The 16686-nt window shown below is 41.8% G+C and overlaps 1 protein-coding gene and 1 non-coding gene across 4 annotated transcripts in view; one reads left to right on the forward strand and one right to left on the reverse strand.

Annotated features, from left to right (window-relative positions):
- Positions 1-4501: 4501 nt before the first annotated feature.
- Positions 4502-16686, reverse strand: part of SLC39A14 (solute carrier family 39 member 14) — a 57237-nt gene continuing 45052 nt past the window's right edge. For all 3 annotated transcript variants that reach the window (XM_010592398.3, XM_010592397.3, XM_010592396.3), the window contains 6 exons: positions 14001-14170; positions 12116-12238; positions 10769-10957; positions 10445-10652; positions 9116-9300; positions 4502-7629 (listed from right to left, as the gene is read on the reverse strand). In XM_010592398.3, coding sequence (XP_010590700.1) covers positions 7483-7629; positions 9116-9300; positions 10445-10652; positions 10769-10957; positions 12116-12238; positions 14001-14170 — 1022 coding nt within the window. In that variant the 3' untranslated portion in view covers positions 4502-7482. The remainder of the gene's footprint in view (positions 7630-9115; positions 9301-10444; positions 10653-10768; positions 10958-12115; positions 12239-14000; positions 14171-16686) is intronic.
- Positions 11305-11375, forward strand: TRNAG-UCC (transfer RNA glycine (anticodon UCC)). Its single transcript has one exon. It is a non-coding gene; the product is annotated as a tRNA-Gly (tRNA).

Genomic DNA, 16686 nt, shown 5'->3' on the forward strand with positions numbered 1-16686 from the left:
AGTCACCATTTATGTTGTTGAAAAAGGTATTGCCAATGAATAGGTCATTGGCCTTGCAAAATTCCATCACACCATCTTTGACGTCATTTCTATCACCAAGGCCATATTCCTAACTACTGATCCTTCTTTGTTTCCAACTCTTTAATTCCAATCACTAGTAATTATCAATGCATCTTGCTTATATGTTTGATCAGTTTCAGACTGCAGAAGTTGGTAAAAATCTTCAGTTTCTTCATCTTTCACATTAGTGGTTGGTGCATAAATTTTAATAATAGTTGTATTAACTGGTCTTCCTTGTAGACGTGTGGATATTATCCTATCCCTGACAGCGTTGTACTTCTGGGTAGATCTTGAAATGTTCTTTTTGACAGCAAATGCAACACCGCTCTTCTTCAATTTGTCATTCCCGGCATAGTAGACCATATGATTGCCTGATTCAAAATTGCCAATACCAGTCCATTTCAGCTCATTAATGCCTAGGATATTGATCTTCAAGTGTTCCATTTCATTTTTAATAACTTCTAGTTTTCCTTGATTCATGCTTTGTGCATTCCACATTCCAATTATTAACAGACATTTGTTTCTTCTCATTTTGAGTCGTTCCACATCAGCAAATGAAGGTCCCTAAAGCTTTACTCCATCCATGTTATTAAGGTCGACGCTACTTTAAGTAGGTAGCACTTGCCCAGTCACATTTTGAGTGCCTTCATACCTGAGGGGCTCATCTTCTGGCAGTATAGAAGACAATGTTCCACTGCTGTTCATAAGGCTTTCAATGACCAATTTTTTCAGAAGTAGACCGCCAGGTCCTTTGTCCCAGTGAGTCTTAGTCTGGAAGCTGCGCCGAAACCTGTTCACCATGGGTAACCCTGCTGGTATTTGAAATACCGGTGGCATAGCTTCCAGTATCGCAGCAACACACAAGCCACATAAGCTACCACAGTACCACAAACTGACAGGTGAGTGGTTGTCTATTAGGCTAAGTAGAACATAATTAGAAAAATAGATTTGTAGGTAATACATGTAACACACCTTAAAACTACATGAAAATTATGTTGAGATAACTAATGTTTAGATTTTAGCTGTCCTTTTAGTTACGGTGTATAATTATGCTATCTATACTGAAAATGAACTTAATTAAAAAAAAAACAAAACAGCTTTCCCAGGAAAGGAAAATCTAAATTCTACATCTCTTTTTCCTGCTTACCTCCATTTAAAAAAAAAATCAGTGCCTGTTGCCATCGAGTTAATTCTGACTCATGGCAACACCGTATGTGTCAAAGTAGAACTGTCCTCCGTAGGATTTTCAATGGCTGATATTTTGGCAGTAGATCACCAGGCCTTTCTTCCAAGTTTCCTCTGGTTGAATTTGAACCTCCAGCCTTTTGGTTAACAGATGAATGCATTAACCATTTGTACCACCCAGGGACTCAATTTTCAAGAAAGAAAGGAGAACAACAACAACAACAACAAACCCTTTATTATTTGGAGGATTACTACAAAATATTTAAACTGTATAAATGTGGCAACATAAGACATTTCTTCTGAAGGGCCACGTCTATAGAATATAGCCAGAGAACAGCTTCAGAAGATCTTGTTTTATTAACTTCGAGAAGTTATACGGAACATACCACTTGAAAGAATCTTCTATTCTGGGAGGATACACTACATGAAAGAGATTTTTTTTCTTTCTTGCTAGCATCTATAATTGAAGACTTAATCCTTTATTTGAATTAAAAAAAAAAAAGTGTACCATTTATTTAGTTCTTTTCCTTCTTCAAACCCACAAGGTTGATATCATGTTTTTGGAAGGAACTTCCATTTCACTGGCTTGGGTGTCATCTTTTAGATTTAGATGCATTTAAAATGTCAGCCGCATGCAGAAGGATATATATTTGGGTAAGAGACCATTTCACATTTAGAATTAATTTATCAAAAGATTTCTAGTCAGAGACCTCCACTACTACTTTCCTGATGGCTTTGTTATGTATTTATGAATTATGTGGATTATGCAGTTTATTCTTTTTTTTTTTTTCTTACCAAAACCAAACCAAATCCATTGCCATCAAGTCGATTCCAACTCACAATGACCCCATGCGTTAGAGCAGAATTGTTCCACAGGATTTACTTAGCTGTAGTCTTTATAGGAAGCCCTGGTGGTGCAGTGGTTAAGAGCTTGGCTGCTAACTAAAAGGTTGGCAGTTCGACTCCACCAGCTGCTCCTTGGAAACCTATGGGGCAGTTCTATTCTGTTCTTTAGGGTCGCTATGAGTTAGAATCGACTCATCGGCCACGGGGAGTCTTTACAGAAGCAAATCACCAGATCTTTCTTCCATAGCGCCGCTGGGGGGTTAGGACCACCAACCTTTTGGTAAGTAGTCACAAGCAAGCTGTGCCACCCAGAGATCTTTTAGTTTATTCTTAGACAATCTGAATGTTCCAAAGATCTATAAGCAAACCACGTATACAGAAACGCAGAGCCACTTCTTGGCTTATGATTGCCACAGTTAGAACTGGGTTATTCCTTAACTATAACTGATACTACCATCTCAGAATCCTACCCACTTCCAGGGTCAAAGATTGCTCTTATACAGGAAGGACAGTCTCTGTTAACTCCCTTCCTTTGTTATTTTATAAGCTGTGAATAGACAACTGATAAGAAGGGTTGTGATGGTGAAAAGAAAAATTATTTTTGGCTGGCTGCTTTTAACATATTTAGCTTGAAGTATGATAAGAACATTTGGATCTTTTCCAACCACCATTTTTTCTACTTCAAAAAGAAGAAAAAAAAAACATTATATGAGAGAGCCATCTATCATGAGTGGAATATAATTCAGCTTATTCCAGAAGGATGAAAAGTGATTCACTTCTGCTGGGTTTGAACCTACCATTCTCAAAAGTCTAGGTATTTCGTACTATCTTTAAAATAGACTGACTTTTTTCACAAAACAAAAATCCCACATCTACTTTTGGTGTCTTTATTATGTCTTGGAATGGATTTTGCTCACTTCAGATCTCAGCATCAATAGATGGTAAAAAAAGAGTGTGCAGAAGCAAGAAGATAGGCGAGAGGCACTAACCTAGAGCACCTTTGACAATGTGTTTCACCTTCTACCCAAAAAGACTTAAGTGGCTTAGTTGGTTAAGAGTATTACCAAGAGATGACAAATACCAGTTTTAATCTTAGTGACCTGTTTACTTTGCTTCACTCTATTCTAGAGCTCAACTGACCTCTTTCAAACTTACATTTCTAAATACAAGTAGGACCAGGTGACAAGGCATAAACAAAACCATTACCAAGGACAGGAAAAAAACAATAGGAACTGCTACCAATGAAAAAGGAACATTTTCACAAACAGAACTAACAGGCATTTCATCTGGTCTTTTTATTCACTTTCTATTAGTGTGGCAAGTGTTGGAATCACACAAAGGAATGAGATACAGCTTTCACTCAAAGGGAACTCAGTATAAAAAAACATCAAATGCAATGCAAGCTCTGAAACTGAGGTTGGCACAGATAGGCATGAAACTCAGCTTGGGATGGCAGTTGGGAGGGTGAGCAGGGAAGGCTTTTCAGAAGAGGTGGCACAAGCTGAAGGATGGAATGGATGTCGTTTTTAACAATTCCTGAAAATAGTGAACTGATACAGTAGATATGTAATGTAAATTAAAGGACCAATATGAGTAATAATGAATAATAATATGTTATTATTGAGTTAAGCAAGAAATGGAAGGATTGAGCAATACACATCTGGCAACCTTTAACGTACATACTTGACAGCCCCTAACAACGCTGTATGCAGTAATTAGAGCATATCAACCCATATGGTTCATTTCTATCGTCAAAGAAAAACACCAGATCCCTGACCCCGTATCATGACTAAGTTAGATTAAGAACAGGTTTAGAATCTTCCCTTGTAAGGCATTAATAGGAGATGTGGTTTAAATGAATAATGCCAATTCTACAAGCTTGAAATCACAGATTTATAAAGGGAAAACAGGGTGATAGAAAGCTTCTTGGCAAACACCACAATTCTTTTATCATGCAGCATCAGTGAAGTCACATATTCTACAAAAGGTAATCATTTTTAAGGTGAGCATGTTGATACTGAAGGTTCCTTCTAAGTCTTTCTTGAGAATGTAGGTTAGATGGTAAAAAAAGAACTTTGTACAACAGTGGGACACCATCGCCATCTTGTGCTTAACTGTCTTCACTACATCCACAAGTCAAAGAAACCAAACAAACCCATTACCCTCCAGCAGATTCCAATTCATAGCGACCCGAGAGGACAGAGTAAGAACTGTCCTCTAGGGTTTCCAAGGCTGTAATCTTTACAGAAGCAGACTGCCATGTCTTTCCTTCGTGAGCAGCTGGTGGGTTCGAACCGCTGACCTTTTGGTTAGCAGCTGAGCACTTTACTACTATGTCACCAGAGCTCGTTAAGAAGCCAATGAGGGCTGATTAACTACTGCAAAAGATCACACTTAGGACTCTCAAAAATTACAGAATATAGCTTTATTTATAGAATCTTACAAATAAAACATTTACAGTCCACATAAGTTATTTTCTTTCTAATTTCTTCTCATAACACCTGAGTTACTTAAAAAAATACTGTGATGGAATTGCAGAACTGTAAAGGGATGAACAATAAAGACCTAACAGCTATTTTTGCAAAAATCAAAGAAAACTTTTAAAGCAGATTCCCAGCATACTGCCATCTCTCTGAAAGTGGACTTACTAAAAAATAGACTTCAGGATACCCAAAGAAGCCTTCTTTTTTAACCCAGGGTGAAGGACAAATGAGGGGCAGCATAAGTTGACACTAGACACAAAATACCTCTGGGGGCAAGGACAGAGGGCAACCTGCCTCCCAGAATGAGGGTGGCAAGCAGCAGAGCCCCTCTCCCTGGGTTAGCACTCCTCAATATGACTTTTCTTGCAAAAGTTAATAGGAGCTGATCCATCCCGAGAAAAGTGAGGTTGAAGATGTTAACGTCAGGGGTGAAGAATTCCTCAAAATAAAGTTGCTGTCCCTTAGACTTCTAATATGGACAAATGCTTAAAACAGCAAATTTAACACTTAAAAGCCAGAAAGAAACTGCCACATCTTCAAATCATGAGGCCAGTCTGTTGCCAATGGCAACACACAGTCAGTCGGGCTATTCGAGTGTCTCCACCCCTCCTAAGCCCCAACTATGACTGGCTTCTGCACCAATGACAGTTGAAAGGATTTCCCTTCGAGGCAGCTGTCTACGAAAAGCTCTGAAGTTGATACAGGTATGCAAGAAAAGGGAAAGCATCCTACTATTTTATATTTTATTTTTTAATTTGTTAAAGATTATTATTTTTGACCTCCTCTCAAACTAGAAAGCCACTAACTCGAACTTAGTACCCTACTCCAAGACAAATGTTATTTTTAAGGAATGACAGGATCTATAGGGAATGCTAACATTTTCAATTTAATACATCAATGTGAGTTAAGTAAAGCAACATTTTCCAAAGTCAGAGCTTTGAGCGTTATTTTCTGCTAGCTCCTGAAAGCATTTTGAGAAAAATAAAACAGAAAAGACAATCGTTTTGAAACAGTAACAATAACAATAATATAAAAAATTAGATTCCATCGTTCAAGGAATTGGTTCTTTGGTAAAACTGGATCCTAATCCTATCAGGAGTCAATCCTGACATTTAATCTAGAATCTTGATAAGTTTTCCTCCTTCAACTCATTCTCAAATCCATCAGTCAACAAGGAGAAAAAATTTCTAAAATATTGTCAGCAGTTTTCCCTCTCATGTTCTTTTCAAGAAAATTCCTGACTTGAAGGAAGTTCCCCAAGAAGAAAACCAAAATAGATGCTTTTAATTATCATATAGTGGAAAGTTTCTCTGTGTAAGGACAGAAAAACTCGCGGGTGTTGACAATGAACCAGTACCAATGAATCAGTCATGCACGCAGTTTGCTAACACAGCCCCTGGGCTGCAACTGTGGGCGCCACTAAGAAAGGCTTCTGGAGAGACTGGTTCCCCAAAGTGGCTAAAGAATCTCACATTATCAATATGATAATAATAAATCAATTCACCTAGTGAACCTAGAGATTAGCTCCCCCTGAAGCCAGAGTTCTGAGGAGAAAGCTCCACAGTGCCTGAGGCTGGCCAACAATTCCACAGACAAGTATTTCCGTCCATTTTCTGAAGAGGGTTATAGCAATTGATATTCAATTTGAAACAGGACTCAACCTATTCTGGTTTGGGGGTGAGGGAGGAAGCAGTAACCTAGACAATGCCATTGAAAACCCATTTGCCACGCAAATCAGTAAGTCTCTGCAGACATCTGCAGTGCCCCAACCCAAGTTTCTGACCTTATAGCTCAGAGTTCCCTCCTACTCATCCTTGTATTTATGTCATTAGAAAATTCTAAATCTTGCCTGCACTGATTCCATTTCTGATTACCCTTGTCTAAAATAGAGCAGAAAAGCACTCCAATTCTCAAAGTCAACTTGGCATTCTGCAGCAGTCCTGACCAGGGGAAGTAGGTTTGTGCAGTCTCCACTCTAAAACAAGCATCTTAAATGTGCTCAGAATGTGCTTCTAGGGAGGCGGATAAAAAGTTTCTCAGAGGATGAGAGTGGAGAAGGGAAGTGGAAGTCACAGCAAAGCCAATGGATTTCTTGCAGACCTTTCTCCCTCCACTCTGTCCATGTTAATATGAGAAGAGGAGGTCCAGGCAACTGAATCTACATGCCAGCTCCCCTGAACGGTCAAGAATCAACAGAGGTGCTGCCACAAAACCAATATCCAGCATCCCAGAGGGATAAATGACCGCCACTACAGGACACACCCATCCAGTTCTACTTCCCTTCTCATTCAGGATTATCATTGCCTCTTCTCTTGCTCTACTCATAGGTTCTCAGTTTCCATTCTCTTTGAGGGAAGTGATAGGCAACTGAACAGATTTTGAAAAACGAAAGGGATCTCTGTCTCCTGTACCTTCTCTGTAAAAATAGGTATGCCCATTTCATAATGGGCCATCTCGAGGTCCAGAATGGGATATTTAGATTCATGGGCCCCAAACTATGATTCAGCTCCTGATATTTCTAACCAAGTTATGACCACTAACTATATGTTTGCATGTATGGTAAAGAATTCAAAAGCTCTCAGTGCTGGTTCAAAGAGAAAGAGGCCAGGGTAACCAGAGGAAAAAGTGAGGCTTGTCTTCTAAGCTGCATTCAGGTTCCAGAGTTACTCTGGGAAAAGAGGGAGAGGAAAGGGTGAGAAGCGCTACCTAGAGACTGGTTACCAGGGCAGCTTATTCCTAGGACTGAGCATTTTAAAAAGGGCCGACATCTGAATGCAGGAATACGGTCTGTGTCACAGTTTTTAATAAAACTGCCTCTTCTGTGGTCCTTCATGGATGCTGAGTCCTCAGTCCAGGGATCAGGCAGCCAAGGATCCCACTTCCAAGCCCACTGGCTCTGGGCAGGGCTCTACCCAATCTGGATCTGCCCTGAATACATGGTGAGGAGCAGCATGATGGTGAATCCAGTCAAGAGGCCCAGGTTCTGGATGACAAAGGAGGTCAAGACACTGCCCTTCCTCTCATCCTCTTGGCTGACCTCATTCATCTCAGGGAACTGAGAAAGAACAAAAAAATAAACAGAGCTATAATTCTTTTCGGAACCTTGTAAGTCCAGGGCAAATTCAGTGATTGATGTATTTATAAGTAAAACTAACAGCAATAGCAGTCAAACCTTTCCTCAAGGTGATTATCACCACTTGACCACGATCTAGGCAATGTTGCACATCTGTGTGGCCCTGGGTGGGTTTAGATGCTGGCTAAAAATTAACATGCTGTGATAAAAATAAACCTTTTATTGCGCACGTTAAAAACACTTGCAAAAATCTTTTGCTACCAAAACGTTGTCATCTCTTTGGGAAATCAAGCAAGTATGTAAGGGAAGAAAGAATGGAGCTATAACATGGCTGGGATTCAAGGTCTCCTGTTTCTGGGAACAGGGAGCCAGGCCTGTGAGGCAGGTGACAACTATGAGACATTCCTATTCAAGTAATGCAAAATACCCCCTAACCATGGAGAGGGCTCCTCACAGGAGGAGAAAATCTAGAATGTCTCCACGGGGTAAGGCTGCATCGTGATGGGCAACAGTCTCATCAAAGGTATTATTTTCAAAGGACATAAAAAAATAATTCATGCGAACATGCTGCAAAACATGTCAGGCCAACAAAGAAAAGAAATCAACTGATGAGTTATATAAGAAATGCAACAGATCAGGTTTTACACTAGCATTTTCAAAATGACTGCACTGGATGCACCCAATGTTAGCAGGTACAGTAGGAGGTATACTTCCATATACTGCTGCTCATAACGTAAAAAGCTGGATCATCTTTGAAAAAGGTTAAAATGTAAAGAGGTTAAGCTCTTTTAGAAAGCAATTTGGCAACGTGTATTAAAAGCCTAAATCCATGCACCCCTTTTGAGTTGGCAATTCTATTTCTGGGATTAAGGTATATATATCCTCTCACCAAATGATACCGCTGCTGCAAAGCATGTTTTCAAAGACTATGTAACATGGGAAAATGTCTACGATATATTAGGTAAAAAAAGAAACGAGACATAAAATCAAATTTCCAATGTGATTATAGTTATTTCAAAACAGACACGATACACTGAAACAAAAAAGAAACAAACCAAAGTATTAATCATTATTGTTGTTTTACAGCAGAATGATTCTGGGTAATTTTCTTTTCTTCCTTCCCTCCACCCTCCATCCTTCTTTTTATTTATCTATCTATCTACACCTATTCAATAATATTTAAGTAAGGATCCTGGAGTTTCATTTAATCATCTTTTTTAATGATATATGCTAATCGGAGTAGAGATATTCTTCCATTGAAACCTAACGTTCTCACACACGCAAAACTATCTCTGCCCAAAAGCCACTGAATTGGACAGTTTAAACAGGTGAATTGTACAGTATGTGAATGACATCTCAATAAAGCTATTATTAAAGACAAACAAATAAAAAAGCCTAATGTTCCCATAGCAGTCTCCCATCCAGCAAGTTTCATAGTTCTGCCCACGTGGCACAAGGAAAGACTTACCATATCGGCCAGAGAAATATACAAGAACATTCCTCCAGCCAGCGCAAAGATCCAATTGGCAGAGAAGTGGCTGCCAGCCAGGATCCCAAAGGCCAGGCCCACATAACAGCAGCAGGCAGAGAGGAAGTTGAAGAATAGAGCTTGCTGGATACTCATCCCAGCATTGAGCAGAATTACGAAGTCTCCTACAGTGGGAGAACAAGAAGGAGAGGGATGCTGAAGGAAGAGTCATGCAAAGTCTTGGGAGACAGAATATTGACGGGGGCTGACTGCACAAACTATGAATAAAGTCTGGGTTAAAAATCAAGACAGCCACAGATTTGAGATTGAAGTAACAAGACTAAGTCACCTTCATCTTAAATTCAGGAGCTGTCTCCATAGGGGATACTGGCCATGTACGTCCAGCCTAGAGGCTGAAAATAATTCATAGGATTTTTAAAATAGATAACCACCTAGCAATGGCCTCAATTCTCTTTTGATGGTGAAATAGAAGGTGCTCTTCTTCTCACAACTACAATGAACAGTTCTTTTTAGTAACAAAATCAAGACTGAAAGAAGTTCAGTAATTTGCCCAAAGTCAAAAGCCAATAAATAGCAAAGCCAGGATTTGACCTTGACTGAAAAGTCTGTACTTTTTACACTCTACTGCTGATAAAATAAGTACCAGACTTCCTACTCCTGGCCCATCCACTTTGTCCACCCTCAAACTTCTAACATACATTTCAACCTTGGGAAGATCAACATGACACAGGAGATAGCCTTTACTGAGCACGTGGAATAGTGTGCGGCATACAGTAAGTCCTTTTCACTATTCATTTCCTTTAAATTCTATGAGGTAGGTACTATTATTAACCCCATTTTATAGGTGAGGAAACTGAGCCACAGGATATGGGGCTAGAGGAAAACAAACATTTCTATAAAAAAAAACTATCATTTAAAAAATTATTTATTTGACTGTTAAGAAATAATGGTTTGATATCACACAGCTTTTACCAGTTGCCATCAAGTTAATTCCAACTCATGGCGACCCCCATGTGTGTCAAAGTGGAACTGTGCTCCACAGGGCTTTCAATGGCTGATTTTTTGGAAGTAGATCACCAGGCCTTGCTTCCAAGGCATCTCTGGGTAGACTCGAACCTCTAATCCTTCAGTTAGTAGCTGAGTGTGTTAACTGTTTGTTCCACTCAGGGACTCCATCACACAGCTTAGGGACCATGTTAATTAATTACAACAGGCATTTTGAAGGAGATTAGCAAGGAATAATCTATATGAAGGATGCCCGCACCAAAACCAAGGTGACAAAAGTGGACCAGGGGGATGCATGCTTACCTAGCTCATGTGGAAACTCCTCACAGAGAATGGCCACTGAGGTACTGATGCCTTGGAAAACAGATACAGTGAAGGAGGCGCCAATGGCCAGGCCATCAATGAAATTGTGGAGGCCATCGCTCAGAGTGATCATCCAGGCCAGAGTGCCAATATCAGAGTAGCGGACACCTTTTAGCCAGTAACATGTGCTTTGGGAAGCCTGCAGGTCCTACAAGAAAGCCCATCCCATGTCAAAGGGTAGACTATGTACCTTCAAGGTAGGCCCGAGTCATCAAGGCCATTACTGCTTCAAGGCTCCCACCAAGCAGCTGATGGCCCACTGACCTGGACAGACAGCGAGCCCACAATGACCTTCTCGTCCATCATGGAGGCCTTGCAATCCAACTCGCTGTTCTGGTGCTGAGGAATCATGTGGTCCAGATCCCCATTCTGCAGCTTCTCCATCATACCCTCCTCCTGGTCCTTCTTGGAAGGATGTGTCTCAGAGGCATAATGGCTATGTCCGTGATGATGCTGGAGGGACAAGGGGGTGGGAGGGTTGTCAGCATGCACTCACAAAACCATAAACCTTACTGAGTACCTACTCTTACTCATTCCTACCAAAGAAAATATAATCAGTAACACACAAAAGCATAGTTGTATTATAAAGCTGTACCAAGTGTGAATGTAAGGACTTGGTGTTAAATATATATCAAAGCAGTCATCTTAAAAGGGTAAATTCCAGAGAGGCTGCCACTACTCAAAATATTTAGAGTTTCTCCTTTGTAATGACTAATTTCAATCCCTTCAGCAAATGTTTAGAGTATAACTATATACTAGGCACTAAAGATATATTTTGGGGACTACTATAATAATCGGGAGCAGTGGTGGTTCAGTGGTAGAATTCTCACCTTCCATGTGGGAGGCCTGGGTTCAATTCCCAGCCAATGTACCTCATGGACAGCCACCACCCGTCTATCGGTGAAGGCCTGCATGCTGCTATGATGCTGAGTAGTTTCAACGGAGCTTCCAGACTAAGACAGACTAGGAAGAAAGGGCTGGTGATCTACTTAGGAAAATCAGCCAACAAAAACACTATGGATCCCAACAGTTGGATCCACAACTGATCATAGGGATGGTGCAAAACTGGGCAGCATTTCATTGCCATGAGTCAGGTGCCAACTCACCAGCAAATAACAACACACCTATAACAATCAGTCTCATTTCTCTGAGGTCATACTTCATCACATAGATGATGGATGTACTTATCAAGCCCCTCCCTCATCTTCTAAAGGTATAACAAACCCCAGTGCCGTCGAGTCGATTCCAACTCATAGCGACCCTATAGGACAGAGTAGAACTGAACTGCCCCGTAGAGTTTCCAAGGAGCACCATTCTAAAGGTATAAGTGTGTATTAAGGAAATAATCTAGAAAAAAACAAAGGGGATATATTGCTGTTTAGTAAAAAGCATACTGGCCAGATCTCATCTCTGGTCTGGCCTCACTCCCTGCTAATATATTGTGAAGTGAAATGGGATTATATGCTCATGAAATTTGTAGTTTTTAATCCATGGTGGGAGGATACCAGGTAAGCTCACGCTAACAGTGTTGAGGTAACACCACCACCACACCCAACCTACAAACACATAAACATTTTTGGAGATGGTGTCTTCCCCAGACCAATGTCTCACCTCATTTTTCTGTTTAAGAAGAATCTTCAAGACCTTCTCTGTGAAAAAGAAAAGATAAAAGCCTCCAAACACCACTGCAGACTTTGAGACATAATAGTCTTCCAGAGGGTTGAAACCAAAAGCCTGTGGACCCAGGAAAACAGAATGAGTTTAAGACAGTAAACATCTTCACTGGTTCCCTCATCTCTTAGCCACTTCCTTGACTCTAGTAAAGAGACATTCTGCACAAACTCTTCCATGCACCCATGCTCTTTTCAGCAAAATCTAATCCTTGTTTCCCTAATGTGACATCATCAGACCTGTTAAGATTCTCTCTAGCTTATTCTCTGAATCAAAAGACAGGTGGTCTTTAGCGTTTTAATCTTAGGAAGAACAGCCACAGATACTGTTTTCCACTCCTCATAAGGACTCTGTCTTTGCTACGAAGGCATACTTTGTGAGTAAATCCCATTATTTAAGGAGAAGGTCTGTTTGCGTTCAGTTTATCTAGTGTCCCTGGCTGATCTGCCTGCAGACACAAGGAAGATGGTATAATTATACTTTCCAAAATGGGAAATCCACCCCTCAGTTAAAAAGTAAGAGTTGCAGCATCTTCCTGACCACAGACCTTCCAGTGACCACAAAGCCAAGAAAGCAGACTATATTGCTGCATGTTTCTTTTTTTTTGGTTTTTGTTCTGGGTTTTTTTCACTTATGAAGGGGGCAAAAATGCATGGAAAGAGAACAAGAGTAGAAATCAGGGGAATCCCATCCTGCATTAAGCTCCTGAGTTATGGTAGGAGCTCAGGAAAGCGTCAAATGACCTGCACCTCAGTCTCCTGACAGAAGAGAGGACTTGAAAAAACTCCAGCCTTCTCATGAACAGGTCAAAGATAAAAGCGATCATAAGTACTAGGCTGCTTAAAAAGTGTTTTTCCTTTCTGTTTTAAAGGGACAAAATATAATTACTACCCCCTACCATAGTTTTCTGGAATCCCTGGGTGGTACAAATGGTTAATGGAAGTTTGAGTCCTTCCAGAGGTGCTTTGGAAGAAAGGCCTGGTGATCTATTTCCAAAAACTCAGCCATTGAAAACCATATGGATTTCAGCTCTACTCTGACACGTGTGGGGTCGCCAGGAGCTGGAGTCGATACGACATCCACTGGTGGTCACTGTAGTTTTCAAAGAGCCGAGTTCTAGAGTAGAAACGCAACACACAGGCCAACTTCCCAGGAGGGTCAAGTCACCTTTGGGAAAAATGACGTGAAAACAGGCAACTAACACCTCTTTACAAAAAGCTGTGCAGGATGGCAGAGTACAAAAGCATGGCTTTAAATTATAAAACCGGGATTCTAGGCTTCGTGAATCTTGTGCAGGTCAGATTCCTTATCTGTTAAACGGGTAAAAAATTACTTGTTCTATAGATTTCAGAATTGATCAACTAAGGAAACTCGCAATAGCATTCTGGAAAACATAAAGTGCTATGTAAGAAGCACGTGGTATCACCTTTTTGCTTCAGTTACTGCTATGTCCAGGCCTGTCAGACCACCACAATGCCTGAATCTGTTGCTGTTGAGTTGATTCCAGTGCACAGCAACCCTAGACAACATCATCTTGAGGCCGGTCCTATTGCAGAGAGGTTAAGTGACTTGCCCAAGGTCACAGAATTTGCACATGGTGGAGCTGGGATGTGAACCCAGACTGCCTGATGTATAAAGTTCATGTTCTTCAACCTACATTATGCTGCCTCTCCTAGCTCATACCTACAAGTCCTTACTCTACTTTCCAAAACGGAAGGACCCTGACATCTCCTCTCTATGCCTTCCATCTAAATGGAGGGTCCTCCCACTGTTCCCCCAGAAGGCAGGCTGTGCTCCTGTGTGACAAAGCCCTGGCTTGTCATACCTCGGGGATGAGCTGGAAGAGGGCGTTGGAGTAGAGGGTTCCAATCGCCAGAGCTATGAAGTAGAGCAGCAGCCTCTTGTAAAAAGTCTTCTTCATGAAGGGCACCACGCTGGCCCCCATGAGGGAGCAGAGCGAGATGATGGTCACACAGAGGAGACCGTATCCCCACACTGCCGCGGGGGAGGACCAGCCCCACCCAGGACAGGGAGAAGGGTGGACGCCACATTGCACGGTAACCACAGTAACCGCCATTTAGGGAGGGGAAGGTGGAGAGGATGGGAAAGTAACAAGGGAAGTGTTGGTGGATATTAACAAAAGGAAACAAAAAAGAAAAATCAGAGAGAAACAAGTAGGGAGGGAGAGAGAAATAGAAAATTTGTTAGTGATTCGAGTCTGATGAAATTTTCTTCAATCAGTTCAGAAGAAGTGAGGAGGAATTCAAGGTGATCTTGGAACCCTGTGACTCCCGCCCCTGTGGCCTTTGGTGGCCCAAGTCACACCTGCCAGCAGGGAAGTGAATGCTGCCAGGGTGGTTGCTGCTTCTGGCACACGCCTGAGGTGTGCTCAGGACTATTACAGAGGCTGCCCATGACAGACTTTGGACTCGAGGGCTCTCCTCAATAGCAAACAAGAGCAGCGGAAAGAGATCAATCGTTGGGCTGTGTTTGTTTTGTACATTCGATCTGTATTGCGTATGCACATGTGACACGACCTGGATTTGGTTTGGTTTGTGCAAAATACAACAAAGTCAGATGTGCAGGGCAGAGTGTGGAAAACAAGTAAGGGTCAATTCCCACAAAATTTCAGTTTCTTAACTTCTCAGTGTTTTTTGTCTCCATTTGCATTGAGAGCAACTCAAGCATAGAAAACAGAGTTCCATGATCACCAAGTCACAAAAATATTTCCTCTGGCATTTCCCAGTATCACACACTCCAGGCTTTGAGTCCAGGCCCAGATGGGGCAGGACAGAACTGGGCTGAGATGAGAACGTCCTCTGCAAGCCACAGGGGTGGAGTATGTACAATGATTTGATTTCCATTCAAACTGGCAACGAGCCATTACATTTCAAGTCTTCAAACAATTAATAAATTACATTCCTGGAGCTGAAAATATAGCCCAAGATGAGGCCTCCCCTGAGAAGTGCTGAGTTGACTCATGGGGGATTTTGAGAAAGCATCAAGGTGGCGAACCTTAAATCAGATTCCTTCTTTCATTATGAAGGAAGAACAGGGAAGGCACAGGAATCCCCCTGGCACTTTTCTGGGTTTGAATCTTCTGATTGGGACAGGCTGGGAAGCCGCTGGCAGAATCTTTATGAAATGCGGCGCCCACAGTTCTCAGAGGGGTTGAAGATGTGTCTGGGTCCCTATCTGACCTGAAAAGGCAGGCTGTCAGCTTGGGTCTTATTTTTATAGCTCCTCAGTGACAAAAATTAGAAAACAAAGTTAACAAACATTTCCAAACAGTCAAGTAAGGGTACCAGGAAGTCAGTCCTATCAGGACAAAGTCAAGATGCAAGGTATGAAGGATTGGGTGCCCCTTTCATTTATTTCGTATTTTTAAACTTATTTGATTGCATTTTTACATAGTCTTTGTTCTATGTGTGGCCCTCTCTGCTACAAATTAAGGACTGCTTGAAAAAGGGATAGCTTAACTTCAGGATTACTTCATTTCTACTCATCAGGTGGTAAACTGATTCCAGATGAACAATCTCTTGGTGGCCATGCTTAACCACTACTGGGGTTTCTAGTTAGAAGGAAGGGGCTGTGTAATACCAAGGGTATGGAGAACATCCATGAGCTACAGCTTTCCTTCCGAGCCCTACAAATGGGGCTTACGAAAGGTACTGAGGTACGGAGGTCCCCAACGGGGAGGGCAAATGCTAAGAGCCTTGCATCTGACACTACCTGAAGAGGCCAGAGGCAAGCCTGAGTACCCCAAGGAGTGAGAGAAGGCCCCTGAGATCCAAAGGTAGAAGTCAATTGCATCTCTTGATGTGAGGGATCAATTAATTTCTCAGGTGTCAGTTGGGTGCCTTATAACACAGGATGTAGGGAAACATCAGCCAAAGGAAGGCTCAGCTGTGACGCCCAAGGGAAAAAGGACACGTAAGAGGGGTTTTCGTGTTTCTGTTCTACTGCACCTCTGGGATCAGCTGGAAGAGCGCGTTAGAGAACAGCGTTCCAATGGACAGGGCGATGAAGTAAGTGAGCACACGGCTGAAAAACGCTTTCTCGGTGCAGGGCAGGACGAGAACTCCCAGGAGAGAGGCCAGGTTAATCAGTGACACACTGAGGAAACCAAAGCCCCACACTGTGGAGGAACAAGAACAGACGAGGGCCTCTATTACTGAGGGTGGGTAGGAGCACCCCTGCTGCCTGGGTGTGCCCGTCCCAGATCAGGTGTGGAGAGGGCAGCCGGAGGAGATCAACCAACCCATCAGCAAATACTTAATGGTGTCCATCTTCTGCTAGGTGCTGTGGACAAGCCTAAGAAAAATATATCAAAGCTGCTATCCAAAAGATGCTTACCTTTTGGATGGAGAGACAGATGAGAACATGAAAGGTTAAATACCATATGTGTTAAATAACAACAGCAGAAAACAATGCCACATAACCCAAGGCCTCATATGCTAGTGGCGCACACCAGTTACAGGATTTTAGAAGGGTAATCTCATACATTCACA

The sequence above is a fragment of the Loxodonta africana genome, chromosome 19 (assembly GCF_030014295.1).
Source record: "Loxodonta africana isolate mLoxAfr1 chromosome 19, mLoxAfr1.hap2, whole genome shotgun sequence".
Classification (NCBI taxonomy): Eukaryota; Metazoa; Chordata; class Mammalia; order Proboscidea; family Elephantidae; genus Loxodonta; species Loxodonta africana.